The sequence below is a fragment of the Scardinius erythrophthalmus genome (assembly GCF_964197995.2).
Source record: "Scardinius erythrophthalmus genome assembly, chromosome: 6".
NCBI classification, from domain to species: Eukaryota; Metazoa; Chordata; class Actinopteri; order Cypriniformes; family Leuciscidae; genus Scardinius; species Scardinius erythrophthalmus.
The window spans coordinates 7583888-7598215 of record NC_138226.1 but is presented as its reverse complement, the minus strand read 5'-3'; the positions used below and the strand labels follow the sequence as shown (position 1 = coordinate 7598215).

The 14328-nt window shown below is 36.3% G+C and overlaps 2 protein-coding genes across 9 annotated transcripts in view; one reads left to right on the top strand and one right to left on the bottom strand.

Annotated features, from left to right (window-relative positions):
• Nucleotides 1–1357: 1357 nt before the first annotated feature.
• On the bottom strand, nucleotides 1358–3437 carry dusp19a (dual specificity phosphatase 19a; the record flags this gene model as incomplete). Its single annotated transcript, XM_081367691.1, has 4 exons — nucleotides 1358–1576; nucleotides 2362–2514; nucleotides 2630–2676; nucleotides 3215–3437. 4 exons carry the CDS (start codon nucleotides 3435–3437, stop codon nucleotides 1358–1360), a joined length of 642 nt encoding a protein of 213 aa, XP_081223817.1.
• A 2797-nt stretch (nucleotides 3438–6234) lies between these two features.
• Nucleotides 6235–14328, top strand: part of nckap1 (NCK-associated protein 1) — a 54134-nt gene continuing 46040 nt past the window's right edge. For all 8 annotated transcript variants that reach the window (XM_081369355.1, XM_081369351.1, XM_081369353.1 and 5 more), the window contains exon 1: nucleotides 6235–6574. In XM_081369355.1, the coding sequence (XP_081225481.1) occupies nucleotides 6467–6574 (108 nt within the window). In that variant the 5' untranslated portion in view covers nucleotides 6235–6466. The remainder of the gene's footprint in view (nucleotides 6575–14328) is intronic.

Here is a 14328-nt window from a genome sequence, read left to right as displayed (position 1 = left end):
TTATGTTTTAGGGTTAACATACATGTCTGTAAAATGAATGGATAATGTCCTGACAGAAAATTTAGAGTGTGTTGCTGTAATGCCTGTGGCTGTAGCCTACTCACTTGTCCATTTAGTCATATTCCCAGCTAACAATAAAATGTTCTAAGAATGTATTGCTAATGTTCCCATAAAGTTATGACAACATTATTTCTGACTGTTCTCTGAACATTTGTATGTTGATTTTTAAAAAATAATAATAAAAAAAAATGTGGTTATGCGAACATCAAGGGAACATTCCATTTTGCAAACATTATGGGATTGTTACAATTGAATGTTCTCTGAACATTCTGAAACAAGTAGTAACAGTTAAAAATGTAAGACAAATGTCCAACTAACATTTTAGAAAAAAAAAAAAATGTGTTTCATGAATGATTTATAGATAATGTTTTTGTGCTAACATTTTAAGAACATTATTAAAGACCAGATAACTCTGAATGAATGTTCTATTAATGTTACTGGAAGAACATTTGTTCATAACTTTGAGAGAACTTTGCCAGAACACTCTGAGAATGTTCCCTGTTAGCTGGTTTAGCACCTATAAGACAATTCCAAAGTGTTAAATCAAAGTCATATATAAGACTGCAATGGAAGCACTGGTGGCTTTAAAAGAGCAGTTCACCCAAAAATCTATATTCTGCCTTTATTTACTCACCCTCATATCATATATTAGGGTTTTTTTTGGGGGGGGGGGTTAACAAAAAAGACAACAACAAAAAACTCGAAGTAATGCATATTACTCATGTGCTATATTCTAAGCTTTGTGTGAGGAACAGACTGAAATTTAAGTTATTTACCAAACTTGCCTTGAAAATCTTACTTGACAGCCATGGGCCCTATTCACTTTGAGGAAAAGAGCAGCTTAGACATTTCTATATATATATGTTCTACAGAAGAAAGAAAGTGGTCACACTTTATATTAGGTGTCTTTAACTACTATTATACTTCCATCAAAAAAATAATTCCAATCTACCTATTGTGTTTATGTTGTATTGCAAAAACGATACGGGCAAGGTAAGGGACAGGTTTGGTGGTATGGGTAGGTTTGAGGTAGAGGAAGGGTCAACATTGTAATTGTTGATGTAATTATATGCAGGTTTTTATAAAATGCAAGTACAATGTAAAAACATGTATGCACTTAATAAGTGCATTGTATATAATGTTAGTACATAGTAGTTAAAGACACCTAATATAAAGTGGGACCAAGAAAGTCCTAAAGCTTAAAAAAAGATGTGAGGATGAGAAAATGAGGGCAGAATTTTAATTATGAGGTGAATTATCCCTTTAACATTGAGTGGATGCAGCCATAGTATAATGTTCAATCATGACCCAAACCATTTGCTTGTGTAGCGTCTTGTGGTCTGAAGTTTTTCAGCTGTTCCATGAAACCTGGATTTGGACAAGAGGCCGGTCGAGCAGATTTCACCAGTGCAAACGTGTCACCAAATGCCTGATTTTCCTTCAACATCAGATATCCAATGACAACTGAGACAGAACGTGAAACTCCGGAATTGCAGTGGACAAGTACAACTCCTTTCTGGAGAGAGAAAACAACTGTTCAGTCAAACAGAAGGAAAATAAATGGTTTCCAGAAGCTACTAGAATCCCTCTATGGAGGCATTTAATTTCACATCATTACATACTCCATTATAAAGCATGTAATTAATCCTATGCTAATTGCAAGGAATTACAAAATTGCAAGTTACGGGTGAGAGAACCACATTCCGTCGAGTTGAGAAGAACATCAATTGATTAACTGAGCCGTTGTTTCCCTTTGCATCATAGACGACATAGTAAATTAGGTGGCGGGAGGTGCTACGCTCATTTTACAAAGGAATGGAAACTTATTTCCAGCAGCCATTGTAATCATAAACCTTAGTGAATTTGAATCATGAGGCAGTGTCAGGTTAAGGGTGACTGGCGACACTATTTAGTAAAGAGGTTGTATGACAAACAATGGCCCGTTAGTGATATGATCTTTCTACAACTTGCTGAATAATGCATTGTGAAAACTCAGCATCCATTATTCAGCACTCCGCATGGTCACCTAGAATAAGAGAGTTAGCCATTGGATGACCGATGCAGTATCACATAGGCCAGGCGCTAAAGCCCAACACTCAGGAAATTACACTGAGAGAATGAAATATCCATATTTTAATGTTGCCAGACCTCCATACATTGGTGTTACATAATGCAAAATGCAAGGATTTGAGCAAAAACTAATGATTTTGTGCAAAAGCATTCTTGGAAATATTAACCAAATGTATATTTTATATGTGTATAGAATTATGACTATGCAAAGAAACAAAAGGCAAATGTTACCTCAGCTTTAGCCTGGTCTATAAACTGTGCACACTCCTTGATATATGATATGATATTAGTGTCAGGCAGATCCATTATGCTCAGTGTCTTATAGATGAACAAGTCAGGGAAGGCATTTTCCACACCATACGCAACATTTAATATATGTGTGACCTGAAATCAATGGAAACACATTATACGTCATCAAGTAAAGTTACATTATAAATTATAATAAAATGCAGTAATAACAATAAACTCAAGTAAATAAGAAATCAGTCAAGCACATTACCTTATATTTCCTCAAAGTGCCAAAGTCATGAGCGGCATCTTGTGACCCTGTGAAATAAACGTAATTAAAAATCATTCATTACTATTAGGATATATCAAAATTGCTAATACTTTAGTCATTATAAGTGTCCTTGTTACATATGTTACATGTATTTACCATAGTAATAACAGTAAATCAATTACATGCAACTAACCCTCAACCAAACCCTAATCCTACCCTAACCCTAGTAAGTACATGTTGTTAATTAATATTACTCAGTACTTAAATATATAATTACACTGTATGACACCTTAAAATAAAGTGTAACCTAAAAATCTAGAATATATTACATTATTAGAATAATTTGTAATAACGTTTTTTTATCATTTATAGGCTTTTATCATTTTACTTTATATATAACCTGAAATATTTACATTTAATGCATTCATTACGTACACAATGTACAACATTAAAATGATACAATACAAAGTTTTTAATCATATAATTATATTCATAACATTTTATAATGACTAAAACAAGCCGTCACGTGAGGTTTTACGTATTTTTGTTACAGTGTCAAATGAAAAGATCGACTCGCCTACTCACCAAGCAACATATATGGTTTAATATATCCAACCTGAAGATCCCAGTTATTATCCTGAACGTAACCACATGCCGTTTCAGGCTGTGCTGTTTCCTCAACCACCTGTACAGTGGAACCTCTCCATGTCTCAATAATCCGCCTGCCGCTCAAAGTCGTTACTCTGGTGCATTGTTTTCGCAATTTAGTTTTGGAGAAGGATTTTATTTCTTGTGCAAGCGACTGCATCACATTTGCGGCGAGGATGTCCCAAGCAGAAATGTAAAGGCTCCTAATCTTAGTTTGTGCTGCGAGACTGTGCTTTGCTCCCTCCCTAGTTAATGAATGCCCGTCTAAATTTCTGTGACCTTGATACTACCTGAAAACTGAGAAGATTCATTAGCGCGCCTCAGCATAATTACCTGGGGAAGATCAAAACAACAGTGACACCTAAAGGAGAGAAATATAACTGCGTATGTTTGCCTGTTCCCAATGCGCAAATGATTCACGTATTTTCAGGGCAGGCAACTTTCTAAAATAATTTATAATGTCAGCAATTTTCTGGTGGTTTACGTTCGTCTCGCGCGAACGTATTTGTAACGTACACTGCAATTATTAGGATATCTAATAATCCTATCTAATAATCCTAAAGAGTTCTATGTATATATATACGATTTTTGCCATATATTTGTGAAAATTTAAAGTGATGTTAAATAACAACAGTAGCCTACGTGTGTTTTGTCAATAACCACTCGATTTGTCAGTGACCCATGTAGCCATTCATGTAGCTGTAGCAAATTACAAACAATTTAGGCTACTTTTTTTGTTTAGTGAAAACTGGTTTGAAAACGCTGTTGAAGCTATAGGCCTAGGCTACCTATGTAAAAAAAAAAAAAAAAAAAAAAAAAAAAAATTGGCTAGGCTATATATATTTTAATACAAATCGTTAGCCTCGTAGCATAATTGCCTATTTTTTATATATATATATAACTTAGGCAATTATGCTACGAGGCTAACGAAATGAATAAATTAGGCTAATGAATGAATGAATGACAGATTGATGCGGGCGCTTTCAAATCACTGCTTCATGAAGCTTCGAAACCTTTGTGAATAATTTGTTTCGAATCATTGGTTCGGAGCGCGTATTGATCAAATTCAAGTGGTTACTCACTGCAGACTGCAGTGCAGAGTCAAACGACGACCAGCTCCTCCTCTCTCCAATGGGGTGGGATTAGTCCAGCTCCTCCTCTCTGGAGCTCTAAGGGAGTGGAGGGATAGAGTTGTGGGTAGGGTTAGGGTGTGGTTGGATATTCTAGCTCCACCCATTAGGCCCAAATTACAATCACTCCTCCTCGCTGGAGCTAGTAATGCTTCATTGTTTAAAAAAAATAGTGCATTTTAATAAACATGCGTAGGCCATATAATGAAAATTGAGAGTGATAGCGTAATTGTTTCTAATTGGCCTAAAACCCAAAACCTGCCCAAAACATATGGCTACAGGTAAAACGGACACTACAAAATTAGGCTACAAGAACAAATTATGCAGAGACTTCATATTAAAGGCTATTCAATTATTTGTAATTACATTTAGTAGATTACACTTAGCCTACTCAAAAAGTTTATATATAAGTAAGTATATATAATATTTATGGCTTCAGATGATTTGCACAACTTTGACCCGCATATTTCTCCACAGTGCGATGTTTCGAGCACTTTGAATTTAAATCTTTAGCGGAACTGGTTCAGTTTATTCAGAGTCTCACATCACTAATAACAGCATTTCTGAATCTTCAGTTATTCAACTCTAGGCCTGGTTTCACAGAGAGGGTTTTTTCCCACATTAATTTCCCACATGTCTGGTACAATTATGTGGTTTTGTTTTATTAATAGCCTACAGTATATACTTTTTTCTGGATATACCCCGAAAGAATGGAAGTGAAATGTGACAACATGCCCCATAGGTGGGGTACATTGTAACATGTGAGGGGCACATTGTAACATGACATATGGCAGCTTAAAATGTTATCTGATCTAATAAAAAAAATATACAAAACAAACTAAAATATTTTCTAAATAAAATACAATTAAAAAACTTTTTCATATAAAATAATGGCAATTTTTAATAATTAAATATAAACTCATTTTTGAGTTTTGACTACGAACACAGGAAAACGCAGCTATACAACATAATTCAAAACAAAGAAATAATTAGTAATTTCTGAACATTGACTCTCAGTCTTAATTCACTATTTTCTCACGTTTTCTCAATAAAATTAATAAAACTATAGAATATAATAGCATATTTATAGGGGCACATTGTAACACAGTGTTACAACATGCACCCACCTGCACAGCTGGGATTTAAACCCAGTGTCTTCTGCTAGTTAGCAAAGCATTAAAGAGCTATCTCAACTGTTAAATAACATATTGGAGATTAAAATAATATCAGATTTGTCTAATTTTAAATAAACACAAAAAATAGAGATGAAAAATTAACTTAAGTAAGAAATGTACTTTTGCTATGGTTTAATAAATGTCTATGGATATCTTCCAAAAAAAAAAAAAAATTTGGTGCAATTTTTTCTCTATATAGTGTTGATATGGCAACTAGTAAATACACCAAGTTTCGTCATCCTAGCATGTGTGGAAGTATTTAAAACAAGTGTGCTACAACTAGCCCCGTGTTACGTTGTGCCCCGCGCTCCACTAGCTTTTATATAAATGTGTCTTAGAAAAAAAAAACATTACTGGTGTGCATCTTGAGACAAAGCAATGGCACTGACATGTGTCAGTGCAAGTTGCTTTCAGTTAAAACAGCTCAAAAATGCATTTGGGGGGGGGGGGGGGTATTTTATCTTGGTTTATTATCTAAAAAATGTATGATGCGTTAAATTATGTTTTTTATTTTTTTTCTTGAAAATATTGGAAAACTGCTTGTATGTGCATATGTGTATATACATTTTAAGCTTAAAACTACAAAACCCACAGAAAATAATTCAGACAAAAACATTTTTGCAACAACTATCATCAGCATGATGGGGGCGGCGGTCCTGCGGAGTGCTCCGGTCACGTGACGCAGTGACGTTGCCGGAAGCAGCCTCGTTCTGGCCGTCAGGGCAACACCTAGAAAAAAAATACATCCCGACGACGCGCCTGAAGCCCGTAATATGGGCGAATTTTAACACTAAAAACCAACTCGTTTTGGCACTTTACCCTTTAACACTACAAGAGGAATCCGTTCGGTTGAGATTTAGCTCGTTTTAACGGTCGTTTGAGCCATGTCTCGGAGCGCGCTGCAGCCGAGCCAGCAGAAGCTGGCGGAGAAACTGACGATCCTCAACGACCGCGGCATCGGGATGCTCACGCGCATCTACAACATAAAGAAGGTGAGAATAAGCGCTTCATGCATGTGTGTAGCAGAGGACTGCAGTAAACCCATACAAATACACAACCACATACACACACACGGGGTTGATGTGGCCAGGCCCTGATTGAGTGAGTGAGTGAGTAAGTGTGTGCGTGCGTGTGTATGCGCGCGACACAGCCATAAATCAGTGTTTACGTTGTATAGTGCATCCATGTCTCATTTGATTGAGATTTAGTACAGGTTAGTGAATTTCTAGGGGGTCGATCTAACCTATAAAAATAACGATGATTATAATGTTGAGATTAGGATCATGAGGGTGGCTAATGTCCTAGTTTTACACCCCCTTCCATCTTAAAGCAGATATCATGCTCGCATATCTATACTGGCACTGTATACTCAGGGTTAAGGGCACAAAGCTGTGATTGAGAGGGCCTGTGAACATTGTGTGTCCAGACTAGAACCTCATCGTGACCCAGCTTTTAAAGCACTGATAATGACCCATCTATAGAAGAGGATAATCCAATCCTGGCATCACAGCCCTGAAAGCTGTAGTTTCTACAAAGATCTAATTGTGGGTAGTTGGTAGCAGCTTGGCAGTCCTGGTCAATTTGAATCTTCCAGTCTGATATCTCACTGGGTGTGTTGAAATTATCTCATCCAAGCCCTCTCAGTCGTTCATCTGTCATACCTAAAGTCCAGAGCATGTTTGACAGATGTCAGATCTGGAGGATTCTGAAGTGGTGGTTTGACAGTTGTGTCTTGCAGTATTGATCTTTCATAATTTCCCTTTATCAAAAGGTGGATTTAATTGTAAAAGTAGTTGTTTGATTTTGCTGAGCTGTAATTAGAAATAATTGATCTGTGATTTAAAAATCAGAGGCACAAACTGGTTATGCCTAGTATCTTGGGATTTGAGCTGCACGATTGTGGATAAATTGAGAATCTTTTTTGTTGTTGTTTTTTTAAATAGAGATCAAGATTCTGAATAGACATCTAAACAAAATAACATGTTATTTACCAGAGGTTCTGACAAAATGACATATTTGGGTAAATATCACAGAACCACTCAAGAACATGTCTGGGTCACATTTCACCCTAAAATCAAAAGGATATTTTGCTTAAAAATCTTTTGCATTGTGACATTTATTTTCATGGCAATTAAGCAGTAAATGCGTATATAAATGGGTCAAAAGTGGTTGAATAAAAATATTCCACTTTTGACTAGTGATGCTCCGATCAGGATTATTTACAGTAATGATGTAGATTGTTGTTTTAATTGAGAATCAAATAAATAATCAGATTAAGCACAACAAATATTAATTTTACAATGAGCCTTTTAATAGGCCTTTAAAAACAGGGCTTATGCAAAACATTATCCATATTAGGATTCTCTGGCTTATTAAAGACAGAGCCTACAAGACTTAATGTCAAACTGAACATAATTACAACTGAACATGTTTCTTGATACCGCGTAATATCTCCACACTGACATGACTGCGGCACTGAAGTCTGGCGTCATCAATCTGAGATCGTTTGGTGAGATCTGCCTATTTTAGTGACTCCTCGTCAAGTAATAGAATGTGATTATCGGCTGATACCGATCTGCGGCAAATCAATCGGAGCATCCCTACTTTTGACCGACAATTAGGTCTCGGCTTGTTATTAATATGTTACCAACAAGCCAACCCATTTATATGTATAATTTAAATGATTCATACATAATGAAAGCATTGTTTAAATTATTTAATTCTGATTTAAAATATATATTACAGTGTCTTTAATTGTAACATTGTTTCATAACTAGGTTAGATTTTAGTGACAAGCAATTTGTGATTTTGTGAAAAAATTTGATTGTGCTTATTTAAAGTCCTCCTGTAGTCAATAATTTAACTCATCTTTGGTCACCAAAATGACATATTTAAATGTTTTTTTCCTGTGAACATTTTTTATTCATGCCTTAAAATAGCTTGAATGTAACCACACCCTTACTTCATTTAGTATACGCGGACCATTAATATGCAAATTAGCCCCGCCTCCATTCAATCACATCAGCTCAGAAATCTACTCGGTCATCTCAAGTCGATGTATCAGAATGGTAATGCGTTTTATTATGTATCGCTCTCTACAACGTCGGACACATAACGGTAGTTAATATGATTAGCCTTTTGCTTGACTATGTTGTCAAACAGCTAATAATGTTGATAATGTTACACAAACCATGTTTTCATTCACCATCTCAGAGTCAAATCAGCAACCTTAAAACGCTTTGAACAACTTAGAAAGCCAGTGGAGAAGGGCATAGGCTATAGTTCATCGTAATATACATCATGTACATAATTCACCCGCTATATTGTTAAATGCTTGATTTTTCATATCAACAGTTAAACATATACCGGGATAACCTGGCTTCTCCTGAGACTCCCCTGCTTCACAGCATAGTTAATTTGCTAAAGCCAGCCGGCACGTTGACGTGATTGGTTACGAGGTAGTTTGTGACGTCAGAAACACCAGCGATTTCAAACCGTCTTTTTTCACTGCAGTTTTAGGGAGAAAATACTCAGGACTTGTGACTTTGCACATGGTTTGTCTTAAAGCATATTAAAAACACCATAAACAACATTTAAAAACTTGTTTTTTACCACAGGGGGACTTTAACATAATATTCACTGGGGGGAAAAATCTATGAAAAAAAACACAGACAATAGATTTTGACAGATAACATGTCTGCTAAACAAACAAACTGATGCTGATAATCTGAATAAGGCCAAATTATTCATTTGTCTGGCTGGTATATTGGCCTATCACAAAAAAAAAATCCTTCCAGGAACTAAACCTTACAGGGAAGTGCTTAAATGTCATGAAATAATGTTCTTTATTTTTAGGTATACAACATATTTTTTCTCTTATTGTTGGTTTGAAATGTGAGCTGGACATGTTTTCATGAGATCCTCCCATATTACACTTTCAGCAATCAGGGCTTGAAATATCTTGAATCGTGCTAGCATCACACACAAAGTAAAGCCTGTCAATTCTAGTCGGTTCTTTCAAAATAAATGATTTCTTACCCTTTGCCAATAAAGCCACTTCTAAGGTTTTTGAGAAAGGCTTGGCATTGATGCTAGCCGTAATGGCAGCAGTCCAGATCACAGCAGAAAGTGGGCTAGTGGAGGACCATCGGCGTTAGCATTTTTTCCTCCCTCTGGCTGTGAACTCGCTCAGATATGTGATGTGAATTCATCAGTGTGTGTGATGCCCGTTTAGAGCGCAAGAAGGTCTCTGGAGTGCCGCCTGTCTCTCCATGCCCACTGATGTCACTCTTGTGTATGTCTGACCTCGCTCATTCAGACAAGTCGGGGGTCAACCCAATATTAGTCATATTCTGTCATATTCTTGTGTACCCCCATACACCATATCCATTCGGAATACAACACAGTTGAGTGCACTGTGGGAAACGTGACTGTACCAGTTCAGTGTTATTGCCCATTATTTCATATAGCATTTTTTTTCCGTCAAATTTAGTTGAGGGATTGCTTTTCCACAGGACTAGAAATTGGAATACATGCTTTTGGTAGTCCTGTTGCCTAGCAACTGGCAGGCATTGCATTGAGTGCTGTAAGATCTATGTTGCGTTCTGGTGGGTACAGAGAGGGAGTTAAGATTTTAGATGGCATTTGATGCTGGTTTGATTCTGAATTCCTGAAACTGACATTCAGTTGTTCTTTTCTGCTTGTAATGTTTACTATCTAAGCGAATAGGATTTGATGCTTGTTTTTCATATAAGTTTAAACCTTAAGTAGACATCTTTCCTGTGCTTGTGCAATTTAAGCATAGAATGATAACTGACACTGACTTTGTTTTAAACACAAGTTGTGCTAAATGCAGTTTGGAATTTGTTGGATTTAGCTGCCAGTAGCGTATAGGTTGGTAGCAAAACTGTGTCACAGGAAATGACTTCCATGGAAACAGCCTCAGGAAGTGCGCTCTTATCTCACAGTGTTTAGCTCGACATGAAATCCTCAGAGACCCCTTTTTCACCAAAATAGTGCTGGTGCCAAAGCCATTACCCAAACCAGTAGCAATTCTGTGCACTTCCACCGAAAGCAGGACAAATGGGTTCCACTGCAGGAATATAACCTACATAGTTTTCAAAATGTTAACCACTAGCTCAACCAGACTTAAATCCAACAACCAGCTAGTCGATTAGTGAGGTTGACTTGTTAATCTAGATTTTTTTTTTTTTTCATCTGTAGATATTATACACACAAAAGATAAATATCTTTTGCATCCTACCAAAAGTTTTACATGTTTTATTTGGCATGTGAATTTAAAAATAATAATAATTCTTAAGACCCCATGCTTTCTTTTCCTTTAGGCTACATAAGGGCTGGGCATTGACACAAATTCAGTTTTGGTTCACAAACATGTGATTTAATTCTGATTTTGAATCCATTCACTTCAATATCGATTCATTTGGATATAAATCAGGTACACTACATGTCAATTAAATCTCTGAACTAATGCAGTAAATATACAGGAAACCCTGTCAATTGGTACTTTACTATAATATTGAAGGTTTAAATTAGCTAATTATTTATATATCAGATTTAAATTACACAGTTTTTATTATTATAATTATGATATAATAATAACTTTTTAATGACATAAATGTTTTTTTAATACATTTTCATGGCTAATTCCAAATCTGGTTGCTGATTTTTCTTTTTTTCTTTAAGTAAATTTATTTGTTGTTTATTTGCTCTATTAAAGGCCAAACTGGCCTTTCACAAAAACATCTATAACCATTTGAAATTAAAGGCAACCAATGCATTCATGATCCAAACTAAAGCACTATTCAGACAGGACTAGTTTTTCGACAGTAGGTGGCGCTTATGGAACAGCAGAGATATAGCGTTGTCTTGGTTCCCGCTGTAACCAAAGCAGCGCTGCACTTATAGAGGTAAGAGGAAAAGCACGACTCTGTTCTCCTCTTTGGGTCCGTCTTTGGTGTGTCTCGTCTCTGTTATCTGCCAAAATAAAACTAAAAACCAGTTCAGATTTATTGCCAGTCGACCGGTGCATCTTTAAAATATAGCCTAAACATTTAAATTGAGGCTGCATAACTTGTTTTCATGATGGATTTATTCAAAAGTTCAAGAAAAATTTAACAACAGGTAAAGTAAAAATATAAACGAGTAAGTATATTTATCAAAATGCACCTTTCGAGTTTTTCTAGCTGAATTTGAATGCTGAAACTTAGCTCATATCAAAAGTATCAAAGCACAAAGCTTATTGCAAGTTAGGTAATGGATGGATGGCGCGCTTCAAATAAGATTTTTAAGAATCAGTATTGTTTAATCAAAATGAGAATCGATTAAAATCAAGAAATCAGTATTTTCAACCCTTTCCTACTTAATGTTGTATTCTGTGTAGCTGTATTGGCACCAACATCATTTTAGTGGAAAAGGGGTAAGAAACAATATAAAGTTACACCCTCTTTAAAGCTACTTCTCTTGAAATAACAGTTTAACTGAGTTCAAATGATCAAGCACATTTATGCCTTGTTTCCACCAAGTGGTACAGTACAGTACAGTACACAATGTTTGCCATTTCCATTGTCAAAAGTTGTGAATGTTACCCTAATTCCGAACCGTACCACTTTTTTGGGACCCTTCCGTTGGGGTACCAAGCACAGTAGTCCGGTAGTAAAAGGTGGAGCTAGACTCACTGCTGAACGTTGATTGGTTGACAGAGAATCGTCACTTGCGCGTGCCACAAGGGGAATGACACATGCCGACAAGCAAGAACAAGATTTCTTCTTCACGCAAGAATTACATTGATCGCTACTTTCCGGCATACACCACGCCTATCATGGGTGCTGTTGGTGGTGGAAACTCAAGCCGTATCAGGGTGTACCTTCCCGAATTGTACTGAACTGTACTGTACTTTCCTGTACTGCTCTGTGGAAACGAGGCATTAGTGCACTATTCGATGAAGTGCTATTAGGGCTGGGTAAAAAATCTCGTTTTTACGAACCGATATCGATTAGTAAATCCCAAGAATCGATTAGGCTAGTCATCCTGTTTTCAGCTGATGTATGAATGGGACATTGTAGTGCGCATCCCATCTAATAAATCACATTATTACATGGCTTGGTTGAATTCTAATGTAGAATGCGGCCTGTTATTTCTTGATAAAAGTATAACACACCGTTGCAATAAAAAACAGAGCGTTGCTATGGGCGCAGGATTCTAACCGTAGAGATGGAATGGACTATTTTCTTTAGCGGAAGCAATACAATAGTTTTTAAATCAATAAACTCCTTTTTAAATCAATATTTTGTGTCAAATTATTGATTTATTTGGTAGGTAGCCATGTAATAAGCGGGATAATGTAGAGCGAGGTGGTTGTTATAGCGAATACAACCCCGACAGGCTGATTCAAGACCCCTCCGCGAGCCTGTCGGGGTTGTATTCGCTATAACAACTGCCTCGCTCTACATTATCCCTTACATAATCCTTGTGTTTTGTTACTATTGATATAAAACAAACTCTCAGATTTCAAATTGCGTCCATTTACTTATGAAATTCAAAAACATAAATACCGTTTGGCGCTGTGGCGTGAGATCGCTCTGGCGCAGCTCAGCTCATGAGAAGCAGCAGCGCGGAGCGCACATGATCTTCTCTTCCGCCTTAATACCAGTTACCGCGCGAAATAAACATGAATGTGCATCGGAAAGTGTGTTAAAAGATAGAGTACAACTTATCGAGATCTGTATCGTCACATGGAATCGCTCAATCAGTGTTTCAACCGTGGAAAGACGTCAGTAAAACAGCTTGTAATTAATGTCATGTAGCGTCACATTTATCTCAGAAAAACCATATCCAGTGACCATAAACTCGTTAGTCAGCTAGAAAAATTAACTCTAGAGAGGAGCATTTTGCTATGCACCATATTACATATTCATTATAATTTTTAATGTTCTTCAATATTTAATGCATGTTTGAATAAATCAGTTTTTTTGACAGCCACCATTTAAATGTTTATATTTCATATTACTGTATTTTTATAAAAATATATAAGTGTAATTTAAGTGTTTGTATACAAATCAGTTAATTTTTACCTTCAATATCATAGGCTAATGAAGCCTAGTAGGCTACAACTGACTCCCATAGTTTACAGCATTAGTTAAGAGATTTGTTTTCCTTGAGAAAATTTGCCATGTATTGTACCTGATATCCAAAGTAATCAATATTGAATTGAAATCGAATCGAATTGCAAGCTTGTGAATCAAAGTCAAATCGAATTGTGAAATTTGTGTCAATACCCAGCCTTAAGTGCTATACCATCTCGTATTCTTACCTGATATTACTTCTGATTGAAATGACATGAATAGTCAAAGTTCAGTCTGAGATCAGTGGTCAGCTCTTTGCTTTTATAATTCTGTGCATGAGATGATTTGATGCAAGTGAGCAGATAATAATGACCTTTTTGTTTGTTTGTTTGTCTGTTTTGTTTGTTTGCGCGCTCTATGTTTGCAGTGTGATTCTGTTCGTCATTCTTTAAGTTCAGATCTGTTTTCAGTCATTTTGTGAACATGTTGACCTTGGTTCCCTTTTACTTGCATGGATTATGTTTCTTTGACTAATCACAAACTTCCTAGTCTTTTCTTGAACATGGACGTGAATTCTGAACTCAGCCCACAGTGTTCCTGCTCCCGGAGGAGTGAATTCTGCATGGTGTCAATGTTAGCTCTGGGAACGACTGCACTGTGTG